Source organism: Phyllosticta capitalensis (assembly GCF_038381095.1).
Source record: "Phyllosticta capitalensis strain CBS 128856 chromosome Unknown BKA78scaffold_13, whole genome shotgun sequence".
NCBI lineage: Eukaryota > Fungi > Ascomycota > Dothideomycetes > Botryosphaeriales > Phyllostictaceae > Phyllosticta > Phyllosticta capitalensis.
The window spans coordinates 35,070-49,962 of record NW_027117451.1 but is presented as its reverse complement, the minus strand read 5'-3'; the positions used below and the strand labels follow the sequence as shown (position 1 = coordinate 49,962).

The following is a 14,893-nucleotide window of genomic DNA, read 5'->3' as shown; positions in this document are numbered from 1 at the left end:
AGGCAGAGGTGATGCATGCGACATGTGTACAAGGCGAAAGAGCATGGCAAAAAGTACTAGAAGTCAGTAGAGGTAGAGCAGTCCTATTATCTACCTAGGTGAGAAGGATCTGTGCTCGGTTGACCTGGTGTGAGCTCCTTGGAGCCGTCAACCCCTGCACGCTTCCCATTTGAATCCCATTTTTCCCAATGTGTATTTTACAGGAAATCACTCTGTGAGCGAACGCGAGGTACGTGGTGCTGGGCACTCCGTGAATGTACGCCGACAGAGTGCTGCTGCCGTTGTGTCGACTACCGCAGAAGGGCAGAGTTGACGATGCTAAACGCGAGAAGACGCGTAAACCTGAAGACTCCTCAGACTCCATCCACGCAGCTGCGTAGTCAATCCTCGATCTGCTCTCGACTCTTCTTCTTCTTGCGCTTCCTCTCCTCGCGATCGACCGCGGGCTCCTCGGGCGTACGCTTGCGCTTCTTCGATCCGGACTGTACACACAGGGAGGCTTCGTCAGCAAGGTCAAAGGTATCGGGGTCAAGCGACTTACGAGTTGGGCCGCTTCCTCCTGGCCGTCAGCATCGTCATCCATGTCCAAGTTCTGGGAGCTGGGGAGACGGAAGGGGGTCGATGTCATGGACAGGCGCTTGTTGAGTTCCGTATTGAGCTCGACAATCTCTGCGTTGGCCTTGGTGTTTTCCTTCTTAAGCTCCTTCTTCCTCTCCTTTAGCTTGAGCACTTCGTCGGTAAGCTCGGCAACCTTAGCCTTGAGCTCTTCATTCTCTTCATTGGCCCGGGCTTTCTCTGTCTTGAGCTGCTTCTTCCTCTCCCTTAGCTTGAGCACCGTGTCATTGAGCTCTTCATTCTCTTCGTTGGCCCGGGAGTTGTCGTCCTTCAGCTTGAGCTTCTTGTCCTTGAGGGCAGAGTTCTTGTCCTTGAGGGTCGAGTTCTTGTCCTGCAGCTCCGTGGTGTGTGCCGTGAGGTCGGCGACCTCTTCTTCGAGCTCAGAGATCCTGGCCTCGCGCTTCGCAAGCTCTGCCTCAAGCTCGTCATTCTTTTGCGCGAGCTCTTCATTTGTGTCGTCGTCCTGGTTCAGTTCGCCTCCCTCCTGACTGGCCCTTTCCGATTGCTTCTTCTTCGCGCGATGCTCGAGCAAGGCATTCCAACATCTGCCGCGGAACTTCTTGCGTTCCTGCGGAGTCCATTTGTCGTAGTCAGGATGGTTTTGCCTGAGAGATTTCTTGATTTCAGAAATCTTGCATTCCGATCCGCGGATGTAGGTCAGGTAAGGGCTACAAATCAGTCAGTGTCCTGATTCACGGGCTGACGATAACTCACTTGTCACTGGCACCGATGGGATACTTGAGGGCCTTCTGACGAAGCTCCCACTTGCGCTGAATCTTCGCTTCCCTGCGGTCGTTGTTCAAGGATTCCAGACACTTTCTCGCAAACTTGGTCCGCTTCTTGGGCTCCCAGGTTTGGAATTCCGCATGCTTCTTTTCGAGGGTCATCATGATTCGGGGAATCTTCGTTTCAGAAAGAAGGAGACAAGCTAGACCCGATTCACTGAAAAGTTAGAACACCGAAGGTTGAAATCACGGCGGCAACTTACATGTCGGGTGAAGGGGACTTTCGGCGGCGCTCCGAGGGGCGCTGGCTCTTCTCCTGTTGAATCTTACGCTTGAGCGCGTCAAAGATTCCCTGGGAATACTGAGTGCGAGCATTCGGGTCCCAGCTTGAGAATTCCGGGTGATTTTTCAGCAGGGAGGACTTGATTTCAGATATGGTCCTATCCTGGTCGCTCAGGTAGCGCAAGCCCTCTTGACTGCAGAAGTCAGAACGGGCGGACGAATCAAAGGAAGTGAGGACTTACAAGTCAGCCATGCTGGGCGAAGTGCGAGCGGCTGGCGTTGCGAAGGCAGAGGGTGAAGCTCAAGCAGCTTGGAGAGTTAAGCGAGTCGAACGGTGTTGAAGAAGAGAGGAGGAGGCGGTGAAGATTTTGGAGAGGTTGTGGGTGTCGCGCGGTGGGTGTTGTCCCGACGAGGCAGGTGCGCAGGTGTGGCTTCCTTGAAGAAGCAGCGCGCGACACGCGACGCTTGGACAGGCACAACACTCTTCAGCTCACCTCAGCGCTGGCGAGTCTTTGGGGGCATGCGTGCCCGCCAGCCGCGCGCCGTTGAGTGTGGCCACTTATGTAGGTAGGTAGGAAGGAGTTGGGCTGGTGTGGACCAAGGTAGAGACACAGGTGGTGCATGCGACGTGTAAGAGGCGAAAGAGCAAGATGAAAATGAAGTTAGTAGAGGTAGAGCAGTCGTATTATCTACCTGGTAGAGAAGAGCCTATACTTGGTCGACCTAATGTGTGCTCCTTGGAGCCGTCGACCACAGCACGCTTTCCCTTTGCTTGAATCCCATTTTTTCCCGATGTATGTTGTACAGAAAAGGTGCCTCTGCCAGACGCGACGTACGTGGTGCGTGCTAAGGACTCCCTGGATGTACGCCGACATGAGTACTGCCGTTCTCAGTCTTCGTCCATGTCATCGGCTGCCGACTCCACATCTGCCTCAGGCTTTGTCTTCTTCTTTTTCTTATTCTTTTTCTTCTCCTTCTTCTCCTTTTCGGACTTTGACTTTTTGCTCTGGGGGACGGTCGAGGACTCAGGCGATCCTTCAGCGCTGCGTTTGCGCGGACTTGCCAACGGCTGCATTTGTGAACAAGATGTGTCAGTGAGATGAAGTCAGCGTGGGTAGAGCGACTTACGGTGTGGTCTCGGCCTGCCTGGCTCTGGTCATTAGTCTTCGAGCCTGCGGCTGATGACTCCCAACCAGACGCGGAAGCCTGCATGCTTGAGGGTCGTCGAAACTTCTTCTCCATCTTTGCCCTTAGGCTCGCCGTCTCTGCCCTCAGATCCGCAATCTCAGCCTTGTCCTCCGCGGACTTTGTTTGCAGCTCCTCAATCTTTGCGTCCTGCTGCTCCAGCTTTGCACCTTGCTGGTCCAGTTTTGCGCCTTGCTGCTCCAGCCTCGCGCCCTGCCGCTCAATGATGGCATCATGCTCCCTGTCTTTTGTCCTGAGCTCCGTGACCGAGTTGTGGAAAAACAACGTCATCATTCTGGCATGCTCTGCTCCATCTTTTCTCACGACCGCCTGGAACTCTTGTCCCAACGCTCCCAGACCCTTAGGTTTCGCTGGGGCCAACTGCGAGTTGTTTGTCTCAACCGGGGCCCTCTGTGCGCGTCGCGGCGGGAAGAGCTCCTCTTCTTCCGTCATCGATTCGTCGTCTGCATCATTGGGACTGACTTCTTCCGTGTCCTTCTCAACGCTTTCGACGACATTCCATGGAAACGGGCTGTAGCTCATGGTAGACCTGGTGGGGCTGACGAATCTAGCCTTCTCCGCTCGCCACGGCTGGACGTGTGGCTCGAACAGCAAAGAGTCTGCCCGCGAGCTCGCTCGAATTTGCTGCTGAAGCTCACGATGTGCTTCCAGCGCTCTCTTGCACTTGTCCGCAAATTTGCTCCGTTCGGTTGAACTCCACAGTGTGTACTCGAGGCATTTCATCGCAAGAGCTCTCTTGATATCGTGATGATTGTCCTCTGTACCTTTGAACCACTCCATTTTCGGTTCGCTTGAAAGTCAGAAAATACGCGCTTCAGAGCATGGCAGTCACTTACAGTTCGTCAGCACGCGAGGGAGCAGACTTGGAAGGCGACGCGGCATTCGCTTGCGACTCAGCAGGACGGCTAGTGGGCTGCGATGGTCCTCTCTTTTTGCGCTGTCTCTTCAAGGTCCTTAAACATTTTTGGACAAAGAGATTGCGCTTTTTCCTGCCATATTGATTGAAAGTTGGATGCTCCTTCTCAAGCGCCTGTCGCACTTGTGAAGAAGTGCTCTCTGAACCGTCGAAACATGAAGCCGGGTGAGACTGTGCTGCAAGAGACCGTTTTTTGCGCTTGCTCTTTGCCTTGCCCATTGTGAGGAAAGGAGCCGCTCGCGTTGCAGAGGAAGAGAGAAAAGCTCGAGCAGCTCAACGAAGGCCTGCGAGTCGAGCCGTTCTGAGTGAAAAGAGAAGATGTCAGACGACGAATGTTTTTGAGAGGGTGTGGGTGTTGCGTGGTGGGAGTTTTTCCGATGGGGCAGGTAGGCAGGCGTGGCTTCCTCGTAGAAGTCGCGCGCAACACGCGACACGTGAAGAGTAACAGTTCGACGCCGGCTCCTCAGCTCAACTCTGCGGTGAAAAGCTCCTGCAAGCCCTCTGCAAACAACGGTGCCGCAGCTTTGTGGCGGTGTGCAAGGAAAGAGTAGAGTGGAGCGCACCTTGGTGGCTTCACTGGTGCTTTCGCTGTGCGGGAGATGTCGACGAGAGAGAAACCCGTGAAATGGATAGAAAGACTGGCTTTACGAAAATCTTGTACCTACTTGTACCTACTTGTACCTACCTGACCAGCGCGCATCATGAAAAGTACCCAGCTCCAGCGCATTTCGGCTCGGACTACAGCTCCCACGGGTGCCTCTGGGAAGGCTGGCTACTTCCTCTCCTCCACTGACAGAGAAATCCAATGCTCCATACGCGTTGCTCTTTGACCATCATAGGCTTTGAGTCCGGTTTCCTTCCTTGCGCTCCTCCTAGAAGATGTCTCGTCATCCGCCGACCTACCAAAGGCGCACGCAGGCCCTCTCGCGCCCTCTCCTGACATCGGAATGCCATCTTCACACTACCACTGCTCTTCAACGACGGTACACCACAGCGTTTGGCAGGCACAGACAACGTCAACCCTCCTTTCTGCACTTCAAAACGACGATAGAGAAGGTCGAATTCCATTTATTCGCTCCTCTACCATGCAAACGTCCTTGCTCCTGACAGCTAATGACTTTTCCCAGGCCTTTGCGCCAGTATGCCCTCTTTTCGCGCAGTTTCTTCTGCAAACGCAGACCCCAAAACCCCAAGCGCATGCACTCCAGCCACACTGTCTCGCAGTATCGTCATCGCGTTCTCGTTGGGTGGCGTCGTTTACCGCAGGCGGCGGGCCTCGCGCTCCGACTCGAGGAGGCACAGAATGTCGTTTTCGCGGACTGTCACAACGTCAGCACCCGACTGTCTCGTCCTTGCACCATGCAGTTCCTCGTGTGTGGTGTCTCGGCGGCTCGTCTCGAGGCGGGGGTTTGGCACGTACCAGGGCCCTTGACGTTGCGGATGATGCTGCGGGTGGTGTCGTCCATGAATTCGACGCGGACCTGGGTCACGCCGCCGCGGGAGCCTGTAGCGAAGGTCAGTCAGGTGGACTGACGACGGGTGAGATGGGTGGAAACAGTGGGCGGGCAGCGTACCGGTACGGCCGAGGACGCGGGTGACTTTGACGAGCTTGACGGGAACCTTGGCGGAGTCCATTTTGGAGGAGGTTTGCGAGGTTGGTGGTAGGTGGAAGTTGAGGAGGATGTTCAGTTCAGGTGTGGTAATTCGGGGCGGACCGAAAGTGATTCGCGGCGGAGAGGGCGAGCGGAAGTGGAATGGGAGAATTGCGTGTGCGGCGGGAAATCTTGGCGCGCCTGGTTCCGCCGGCGGATTGATGACGACGGAGCCAAACGAATGGGGATTAGAAGGCCGAAACAAAGGATTCCACTTGCTACAACTTCGTCGACGACTAGAGAATACTTCCTCATCAACCACCATGCGGCATCCATTTGCTCGACCATTGGCCTCCGGCGGCGGCGGGCGCGGGCCAATCAACCCCACCACATGGGCCTGACTCACTACCAGAATTTCAACACCACATCATCTCCACTCTCTTTGTCGCTCGCCGCCGCCCTCCGCCATTGACCACCTGTCCCACTTCTACCGCCTCCTCTCTCCTCTCCTCGACCGCGACACTCCCAATTGCCCACTTTGACCATGGATCTCGTCAACCAGTAATGCTCCTCCACCACCCATTGAACCCCCAACTGACCTTCCCAGCCTCACCGACCGCCTCCTCTTCGCCGTCCCCAAGAGTCCGTAATCTCTCGTCTTCTGGCGCGAGTCCCCTCCGCTGACTTTCGCAATCCGCAGAGGGCCGCCTCCACCAAGCCTGTCTCGACCTCCTCCACGGCTCCGACATTCAATTCCACCGCCACTCGCGCCTCGACATTGCCCTCGTCAAGAACTTTCCCATTGCTCTCATCTTTCTCCCCGCCGCCGATATCCCCACCTTTGTCGGAGAGGGTCGCGTAGACCTCGGAATCACTGGTCGCGACCAGGTCGCCGAACATGAGGCCGTGACCCCGCCGACGGCCACGACCGGCGTCGAGGAGGTCCTCGACCTCGACTTTGGCCGCTGCCGCCTGCAGGTCCAGGTCCCCGAAAAGGGCGACATCAGCACCCCGGAGCAGCTGGTCGGCAAGAACATTGTCACCAGCTTCACAAACCTGGCCGAGCGCTACTTTTTGGAGCTCGAGGCCAAGGCGGAGGGCAAGGAGCTGAACGGCGACGCTGCTGGAAAGAAGCCCAACACCCACATCAAGTACGTCGGCGGTAGTGTTGAGGCTGCTTGCGCATTGGGCGTCGCCGACGGCATTGTCGACCTGGTTGGTGAGTATTGGCGGCCAAGCGCGAGTTGGGCGCAAGTTGACCTGGCGCACAGAATCCGGCGAGACGATGCGCGCCGCCGGCCTCAAGGCCATTTCCACCGTCATCGAGACCACCGCCATCCTCATCAAGTCGAAGAACGTGTCGGACCCCAAGCTCGTCGACCTGATTGCCGCGCGCATCCGCGGTGTCATCAGTGAGTCTCTACAGCCTCTCGCAGCTCCTCCTGCTAACCACTCGAACAGCCGCCCAAAAATACGTCCTCTGCTCCTACAATGTCGAGCGCGCGCAGCTCAAGGCCGCCTGCGAAATCACCCCCGGAAAGCGCGCACCCACGGTCAACTCGCTCGAGGAGAGCGGCTGGGTCGCCGTCAGCGCCATGGTCGAGCGCAAGCGCATCGCGACGGTCATGGACGAGCTCAGCGCCGTCGGCGCCTGCGATATTCTGGTCACGAGGATCGACAACTCGCGGACGGGTTGAGTGGGACATTGGGAGGAGAGGAATCGAGCGCGCGATTAGGACGAGGTAAAACTTGTCTCGCGGCGGCCGGATGCTTCGCGAGCTGTGAGCTGTGCTCGAGCTGCGCCGATGCCACAGTTGTGGCGGGCGGGATACGGCACGTCACTTGAAGGGGGCGCGGCCAGCCGCGCGATGCGGTTTTTGGTCAAGCCGTGGACTGGAGGGCAAAAGAAATGCAAGTCTTGTCTTGGACGGCGCAAGGTAGATGACGGCGTCTGTAGTCAAGTAATTCGAAATGATCAACCAACACACTTCTCGTTTTCCAACTACCTAACAACTCTGCCCGTGCGCGCTACCTATCTAGGACCCTCATATGCCGCAACGAGTACCGCATGCAGCGCAACACGATTCTTCAACGGTGAAGTAGAATACCATCCCCAAATGACCCACGCCATGCCGCAGCTGCCCAGGAAAAGCCGAAGCCCTCGTCCATGGCGGCGATGAACAGCCAAGGCAGAGACAAACCAAGTATGGCACAAGTGGCTGACTTCTCGCCAACACCCACAGTGGCTGAATCGCAGAGTATCTCGGAGAAGACGCCTCGCTCGCCGTGTGCTGGGGAGAGAGGAGCACCAGAGGCAACGGAGGGCAGGTTTATATACCCTCACAGCCCTGGACCGTGCGTTCTCCAGACATCAGTACTGCGCGCGTGTCGTGGCAAAGAGGCCACATGGTGCCTACTGGAGCCATCAATCAGGTCGAGCCACGTCTTCAGGCGTGGGGGTCGAATCACTCGAAAGGATTCAATCGGGCACTGCACATACTTTCTCCCTTCCAGGTATCTGGTATTCTGCGGATGCTTGCCCGCGACATGCAGCACACCCCAGAGTCCGTCCCTAAGGCTACTAAAGCTCCACTTCCTCTTCAACGCGCCGCGGCATCACCATCTCCCAATAACGGCAGAAAACACCATCATCACCAAACAGCCCGTCACGCCAAAGCAGCATGTACGCCAATTGCCAGGAAATGACGGAACGACGCCCCAGTCATCTGTCGCCGCGATGAATAGACAAGGCAAAGACAAACAAAGTCAGAACGTGGGTATTCTTTGTTTCCACCAAACCCACAGTCGGTTCACTCGTGGGATTGATACGAGGAAGGGACGCCTCGCCGTGAGTTGGGGAGAGAGGAGCCAGAGGAAACAGAGGGAGGGTTTATATATCTACGTGGCGCTGGATTGTGCGTTGGTCAAGCACGTGTGATGCGCGCGTGCGGTTACAAGGGGGCACATGGTATGGAGTCATCAATCAGATTCAGGTCAAGCCACGATGCGCACTCTAACGGTGTGGGGGTTCAAACGATTCAAAACAATTCAACTAGGCACTACGCTTCAACCCTTCTAGCCTGCTAATCCTGCAGGTGCTTGCTTGCGACGTACCCAAAGGTCCGTCCCTATGGCCCCCACCGTTTTCCAGTAATGGCAGGAGAACACCATCATCGCATAGCCCGTCTCTGCATTGCATGATGAATGAGACGACGCCACTACGCAGCTATTGCTGCGACGAACGGACGAGGAAAAGGCAAACACAGTGACATATCTGTGACTCTTTGTGTCCACCAGCCCCACAGAGAGTTCTCTCGTGGGTAGGTTGTGCAAGGGAGGGGCGCCTCGCCGTGAGTTGGGGAGAGGAGAGTGCCAGAGATAGCAGAGGGAGGGCTTTTATATACCCGCCCAGCCCTGGACAGTGCGTTGTCCAGACGTTGACTGCGCATGTGTGCTGAAAAAAAGAGGCACATGGCTAGGAGTTATCAGTCGGGTAGAACTCATGAGGTAGGTACGACCGGGAAAGGAGTCATGGGCCCAATTTTCCTGATGACTTTGCCATTGCGCGCACAAAGTATCCCACTAAAAACAGGGAACATCATTATCCAACACAATCGACCCTGCCTATCCACCATTCCAGTCTCTCAACGATTTCGGATCCACGCAAAGAGAGAACCAGGTCACCAGGGAGCCAGAGCGCAAAGGCAGAGACAGACAAGTGAGTAGTCTTGCTGCTACATCGCACACACAGTGTCGATTATCTCGCCGCTGTTGTTCCGCAAACGCGGCGCCTTGCTCGCTGACTGTTAGAAAAGAAGCGGGGTGAGGGAGTGAGGGAGGGGTTTTGTACCTGGTCCATGCGGAAAGTGCGTTGTCGGAGGCACTTGGAGACGTGTGATCAGGGGGGCGAACGAGAGAGGGCAAAAAGGGTGCATGGCACGCGTGATTGGAGTCTGTTTCGAAGCCGTAGGGAGGAGCAAGAAAGAGGGCTTGGTTGCAACCTGCTGGAATTCGCCATTCATCATCATACGCCAACGCCGCTACAAAGCAGCACACTTGCAAAATGTTGGGTATCAGTACAGCTTTGCGCTTTGCCCAAGTAATTCTTCAAGCGGGGCGGGGGAGCGGCGGCGAAACGAGGAAGCAGGACACGGAAAGCAAGTGTTGTCTTTTTCTTCGCGGAAGATCCTCCCAACCGCACAGTGGTCCTTTACCCCTTTTCTTGCACCCCAAGACAGGTGCGCCGCCACTTGGTTGATGGAGGACAGAAGAGAAGGGTCGAGGAGGGAGGATTTTATACCTCTGAAGCCATGGACTGTGCGTCCGACTTGTGACCAGAAGCGCGAGGGGGCGGTCAGGGGCCCGAGTTACTGCCAGTAGGACGCAAGGCCACGCCATTGGAGCAGGTCAGGGGGTCAAGAGGGCAGAGTGAGGAAAGAAAGGATCAATATGACCGCACTTGCCACAAATGGCGAAGAGCAGCACCATCCAATCTTAGAATTGTCCATGTACGCAACTGACGCAATCGACTCTGGTGCAAAATAGATGCGACCGCAAAACCTCTAGGGCAAACGAGTGGCAAACGAGTGTGCCAGCAAGGCAAGGCAGAGGAACAAAGTGTGGTCTTGACAGTCTTTGATCCAAAGTACCCAACACTGTCGGTCTTTGATCATTCAAAGCATGTCAGACTCAGACGCGGCTCCGATGGAGGGCAGGATGGGGAAGAGGGCTCGAGAGGTCTGGTTTTATACCTGTGCAGTCTGCAGCTCCTGACCGGGCACCGAACACGTGCACGCGCGTATGGGAAAGGAGGGTCAGCGGAAGGTACCACGTGGGAAGTCAGTTCCCGGTGCCGCGCAAAAATCCAGACAATGGCTCAGTTGCTTCATCAACTGACAGTGATAATGGCTGATGCCACGATCCAGTATTCTTGCCCTTCTTTGACAGAATCTACCCCGCAAACACACCACTCCGCCGAAGCAAAGACAAAAGGACGCCGAGGAGAGAGTCGTAGACTGGCGGCCGTTTGGCAAAGGCGCAGCAAAAGTACGTGACTTTCGAACTGTTCCTACCCCAAGACAGTAGCCTTCAGCGTCAGATTCTAGAAAGCGGCTTGTCCGTCGTGTGACGGATAGAAGAGAAGTGAGCATTGATGAGAAAGCGAGTGACTTTTATACTTGTGCCATCGGTGGGCTTGCGAGATGCGGCATGAATCGTGCGTCGTGCAAGGTACCAGGTGTTAGGTCACCTGGACTTGAGGTCACTGTGGTTGCAGGATTTGTGGGGGATGGGTTGACTGCTTTGCCAACTGACCGCGACGGAGGAATTCGTCGTCATCCGATGCTATACCTCGCCAGCCCTGCGCTGCATAAATGCGTTGCCGTTATCTCCGCCCGGGAATAGCGGAAGGTACGGGAGATACTGCAGCAGACGGACGGTTACGTGCGCAGCAAAAGCGAAGGCGAAGAAAAACAAGTACATCGACAGACTTCTGTTCTCAGAAACAAGAGTAGGAAGATCGGGTGGAATCGCTTGAGGAAGATTGCTTCAAATCCCGTTGATGGTGAGGATACGGAGGTCTGAGAGAAAGAAAGTGGCGAGCTTTATAGCTGCGCTGTTTGGAGTCCTGACGTGTGCGTTGCGCGATTGGGTGTCGCATCGACGTACAACTGCCTGCTTATGCCGCAAGAAGCAGAAAGACGCCATGTCCACGTGGAATTGGAAAGGTGAGCCCTCGGGGTGGAAACGGTCATGTTGGGTCGAAGTTTCCAGCCTAAACTGTTAGGGCTCAACGGCATCATTGGCCGATGTCGTTGAACGTCAACACAAGGCAATACGGCATCATTTCGAAGCCACAGATCAAATGTCCGATCAGCTCGTGCGAGAACCCAAAGACGAACAAGTAAGGAATGCGTATCTGAAGGCTAGAAATCCTAATGCCTTTCGAGTTTGGACTCTCAGGAGAGGAATCTCGCTATGATGAGTGGGAAAAGGTAAGCTCAAGGTGCGAAGGAGCAAGCTTTTATATCCATCCGGACCTTCGTTGCTGCAGATCATGTGGCGGTTGCTTGCGCGAGTAGACCAGGTCTAGGAAGTCTGCTTACACGGAGGCTTCCGGTAGCAGCAGCGAAGACTGTAAAGGAAGCAATGCTCGATAGCGTCGGAAACTACCTACCGACTATGGTGAAAGACATCATCCTTTTCATCGTCGAATGAGAATTGAAAACTGGATGAAATATGAGTGGACAGACAGAACCACGGCCGGGGGGCACCAGAGGCAGGGACGAAAGTACGACAAGACAAGGTGGAATCTGCAATCGTAGTGTGTAGTCTTTCGGCCAGTTTACCGCGGCAGAGGCTGGCCGTGAGATGCATAGAAAAAAGAGCTCGACAGCAACAGACGCAGGGGGTCATATACCTCTACGGCCTGGCCGGTGCGAGGGGGGTGTGTGTGATGGAAGCCGGCTGTGCAAGTGTCAGATCTTCAGGACTCGTGACAGACTCACCGCTGATGCTTTTAGCTGCAAATATTTGGTCGCGCAAGATGCGACAGGACCGCGAGGTGTAGGCTGAGCGAACATGACGCGTCGATCGCAAAGCAAAGTTCTACGCGCAGAATAAGCACAGCAGCACTGGATGACATCCTATGGTCCATTGCTCGTGAACTGATCGATTTGTTCCTGAAGAGGCTTTACTGTCAGCGCAATTGTTGGCGAATGAATGTCTCCTAAATGGTGTATTACAATGTCGCGGCCGCTCTTTTGATCGCTGCACAGTGGGTGACGAAAAAATCCAGGCCTCTGTACGGCGAAGACAGACTCCAGGGAGCGGTAGAGCATTCAAGCTCCTAGCACCTACAAGACAGAGAATATCTACTTGCCCAAAGGATGGTTACAAGAAGTCATCAAATGCCTGCGTACTGTGATTTGTGGCGAAGCCCTGGCCAGTTAGCAGTGACTGTTTGACAATGTTGCTGATCTTGAGAGCCCCGAGTCGGTGGAGTTTGCGGCTCTGAAAGTTGACCGATTGCTTCACTTCACGCCAAGCAATCATGAATGAAGCAAGTCTTGATATCAGCGTAGCGCGTTTTCCCGTAGTATTATTGAAGCTGCCGATGTCCAAAACTTAAAGTTGCAAAAGGAGGAACGCGGTTCCCACGACGCGGCTAATACAGCAGTCCGCTCAAAAGTCATTATCATACAACCTGACGGGCAAAGTATCAGTCAATTCGAATCTGAATGCGCGAAGAGGGAGCACCAGAACACGTTACCGTTAGGTAATTTTTCCATAGCCGTACTCGATTAGCGCCCAGCTTCCCCCGGCTCGTCGCGTCTCAAAAGGCCTTTCAGCAGACGACACTTTGAATTTTCACGAATTCCTCGCTCGGCTCCAGAGTTGCAGCTTCTTTGGCGGCCCGGTCCGCAGTGGTGTTGCAAGTCCTTGGCACCGCCCAAAAGCTCACTTCACAGCCCCCCTTTGCAAGAACGCCCATTGTGTCGCTCAATTCTTTCCATAGGTCCTGATTCTTGACAGGCGCTCCACTGCTTGTGCACCATCCGCGCGCAGCCCATTTGCGCAACCACTCAGTCGCGTGGCGGCAAACGTACTGAGAATCAGTGATTAAGACCAGGCGATCCCAGCCTTCGCCTGGCCAGTGACGAAATTTGAGGGCTGCGATTGCCGCTCGAAGCTCTGCCCGGTTGCTTGTGGCTCGATAAGTGTCGCCAGTGGGACCCTGCTTTTCCAGCGCGAATCCAACAGTTCCACGCTCGCTCCCTCTGTAGACGAAGGCGAATCCTCCGCGTGGCTCGTTTGTCGAAATGTTGCCGCCCACACCAGCTCCATTGTCAGAGCAAGCTCCATCAGTAAAAATAGCGATGGTTCGGGGACTGCCGAGCGCAGGGACATGCTGACGTCGGATCACGAAGCGTTCGGATAGTCCAGTGAGATACTTGAAGTGACGAAGGCCGAAAACGTCGAAGGGCTCAAGTGCTGCAGGCGGAGAAAACTTGGTGGCCGTCCAGACACCTTGGGAGCCGCCGCCCATGGATTGTTGAGCTCTTGCACCTCGGACAGGAGAGCAGCCAAAGCACTCGGAATCCGGGATCACCAAAGGATCGCGGTCCGCCTCGGAAGTAAGTTCGTCGAAGCTGACCATGAAAAGAGGCTCGGTGAGTTGAGCGATCAACTCTGGTGGGAAATCTGGTGGGAACTCTGGTGGTGTTTGGGACATATTGGCTTTCTCGAATGTGATTGAGGGTGGAAGACAAGAACAGATATTCAATGGTGAACAGCGAGGGCGGGAATGTATGTGGTTGAGGGGAAATGAGGTGCCGGGGCGGAGGAGCCGGCCGAACAAGCCCAGCTATCCCAGGAAGGAGCTCCTTGCAAGACACGAGCCGCGCCAGCTTCAAACTCGCGTTGAAGTTGCATCCTACGACGCATGTACTTCTCTACCGCCACCACTAGGGCCAGAAGCAAGCGTACATGGCGACTTCCGCAGAAACTACGTGCAAGCCGAAGACGCTTGTCTTGCGAGCACATCTCACAAACACAGAGCATCATGCACCAAGTGGCAGCAGGCATGACGCAGGAATTCAAACGATTTGCGTTTGTTGGTTTGCTTTGCGACCGTCGTCAGCAATTACGCTGTACTGATACCGCAGGGACCTCATCTCATCTCTGTTGACGGCAGTCGGTGGGAGGCGCTTCTGGCAAGATGTCGGCGCGTACAGAGGATTGGTGCATGTCCCGAAGAGATGGGCGCCTGCCACTGCAAGTTCTGTCGAATTGGTGGTGCTGGCCATGATCGGGTGATGCTGATGGCTCGGGATGCGACGCAATAAACAACAAGCAGGATGCGATGAGAGTAATGCTGGTCGCGACAGTAGAGAGTAAGAGCAAAAGACGAAGGAAGTCACGTCTACAGTGCAATGGAACCTAGGCAGGCGAATGACTCGGAGCGTCCTGCACGGCCATGCATGCAGCTCACTGCAAGGGGTAAGTCCGGCAGTTTGTAACTTCGAACTTCTGGTAATTTTACTGAGTATCCAAATCCACTCCCTCTCCATTCTTGTCCCTTTGATGTTCGTTTCAATCAGCGGATCAGGAGGGCTTTGGCATGTGTGCAATTTTGGCGGCATGTTCCTCCATTTCCTGCTCCACAAAAGCTGGTCTGTTCTTCTCCACGATTTCTTGTTCTTGTTCCTGCGTGGCTCTTAGAACGCAGAGATTGACTGGCGATGTGCTGCAGCTGATCGTATCACAATGGCTCGGACGCAGAGGACCGGCCCGCAGTATCCAAAGATCCGCAGGAAGCTCTATCCCTCCGATCTTTCGCATCGGCAGGCCCGCATCGGCAGGCCGACGAAAGGAGTAAATCCCGGCTTCCGCGCATCTTCGAACGTCGTGGCTTTTCTACCCAGTAGTATTTACTGAGTTCCGTGTCTGGTCGGACGTAGTCCGGACGCGTCGACCTTGAAGTATGCGCGGTTACTGCGAGAGTTGGCCGCGAACTTGTTCCTTTCTGTTGTCTCTCCTCGTCTCTTGTCAACAGT

General features: G+C 55.1%; 6 protein-coding genes across 6 annotated transcripts; 2 read left to right on the top strand and 4 right to left on the bottom strand.

The window, feature by feature from the left end:
• Positions 1 to 69: 69 nt before the first annotated feature.
• BKA78DRAFT_327480 (uncharacterized protein) lies at positions 70 to 1,504 on the bottom strand (the record flags this gene model as incomplete). The annotated part of the gene is made up of 3 exons (XM_066889520.1): positions 70 to 482; positions 542 to 1,283; positions 1,330 to 1,504. Coding segments are annotated over 3 exons (1,019 nt in total), but the record flags the coding sequence as incomplete, so codon positions are not given.
• A 732-nt stretch (positions 1,505 to 2,236) lies between these two features.
• Positions 2,237 to 3,672, bottom strand: BKA78DRAFT_327479 (uncharacterized protein). The gene is made up of 2 exons (XM_066889519.1): positions 2,751 to 3,672; positions 2,237 to 2,691 (listed from the first exon to the last, which is right to left on the bottom strand). The coding sequence occupies exons 1-2, from the start codon at positions 3,606 to 3,608 to the stop codon at positions 2,512 to 2,514; spliced, it is 1,038 nt and encodes a 345-aa protein (XP_066738393.1). The 5' UTR covers positions 3,609 to 3,672; the 3' UTR covers positions 2,237 to 2,511.
• Positions 3,673 to 4,999: 1,327 nt separating this feature from the next.
• On the bottom strand, positions 5,000 to 5,439 carry BKA78DRAFT_327473 (40S ribosomal protein eS28; the record flags this gene model as incomplete). Its single annotated transcript, XM_066889518.1, has 3 exons — positions 5,319 to 5,439; positions 5,165 to 5,248; positions 5,000 to 5,063 (listed from the first exon to the last, which is right to left on the bottom strand). The coding sequence occupies exons 1-3, from the start codon at positions 5,377 to 5,379 to the stop codon at positions 5,002 to 5,004; spliced, it is 207 nt and encodes a 68-aa protein (XP_066738392.1). The 5' UTR covers positions 5,380 to 5,439.
• A 171-nt stretch (positions 5,440 to 5,610) lies between these two features.
• Positions 5,611 to 7,323, top strand: BKA78DRAFT_327469 (ATP phosphoribosyltransferase-like protein). The gene is made up of 5 exons (XM_066889517.1): positions 5,611 to 5,897; positions 5,944 to 5,978; positions 6,037 to 6,555; positions 6,608 to 6,748; positions 6,798 to 7,323. Exons 1-5 carry the CDS (start codon positions 5,881 to 5,883, stop codon positions 7,031 to 7,033), a joined length of 948 nt encoding a protein of 315 aa, XP_066738391.1. The 5' UTR covers positions 5,611 to 5,880; the 3' UTR covers positions 7,034 to 7,323.
• Positions 7,324 to 7,698: 375 nt separating this feature from the next.
• BKA78DRAFT_327467 (uncharacterized protein) lies at positions 7,699 to 8,679 on the top strand. The gene is made up of 2 exons (XM_066889516.1): positions 7,699 to 7,752; positions 7,837 to 8,679. Exons 1-2 carry the CDS (start codon positions 7,743 to 7,745, stop codon positions 8,040 to 8,042), a joined length of 216 nt encoding a protein of 71 aa, XP_066738390.1. The 5' UTR covers positions 7,699 to 7,742; the 3' UTR covers positions 8,043 to 8,679.
• Positions 8,680 to 12,395: 3,716 nt separating this feature from the next.
• BKA78DRAFT_289961 (ribonuclease H-like domain-containing protein) lies at positions 12,396 to 13,693 on the bottom strand. Its single transcript, XM_066885775.1, has 2 exons — positions 12,607 to 13,693; positions 12,396 to 12,540 (listed from the first exon to the last, which is right to left on the bottom strand). The coding sequence occupies exon 1, from the start codon at positions 13,567 to 13,569 to the stop codon at positions 12,682 to 12,684; it is 888 nt and encodes a 295-aa protein (XP_066738389.1). The 5' UTR covers positions 13,570 to 13,693; the 3' UTR covers positions 12,396 to 12,540; positions 12,607 to 12,681.
• Between the last annotated feature and the right edge of the window lie 1,200 nt (positions 13,694 to 14,893).

Excerpts from the sequence above, each read along its gene's own strand:
- BKA78DRAFT_289961 (XM_066885775.1), bottom strand. The coding sequence starts at position 13,569 with ATGTCCCAAACACCACCAGAGTTCCCACCAGATTTCCCACCAGAGTTG.
- BKA78DRAFT_327469 (XM_066889517.1), top strand. Across the intron at positions 5,979-6,036 it reads CCTCTTCGCCGTCCCCAAGA|AGGGCCGCCTCCACCAAGCC; the intron begins GTCCGTAATCTC and ends CGCAATCCGCAG. Across the intron at positions 6,556-6,607 it reads CGGCATTGTCGACCTGGTTG|AATCCGGCGAGACGATGCGC; the intron begins GTGAGTATTGGC and ends CCTGGCGCACAG.
- BKA78DRAFT_327479 (XM_066889519.1), bottom strand. The coding sequence starts at position 3,608 with ATGGAGTGGTTCAAAGGTACAGAGGACAATCATCACGATATCAAGAGA. Across the intron at positions 2,692-2,750 it reads AGGCAGGCCGAGACCACACC|CCGTTGGCAAGTCCGCGCAA; the intron begins GTAAGTCGCTCT and ends TCACAAATGCAG.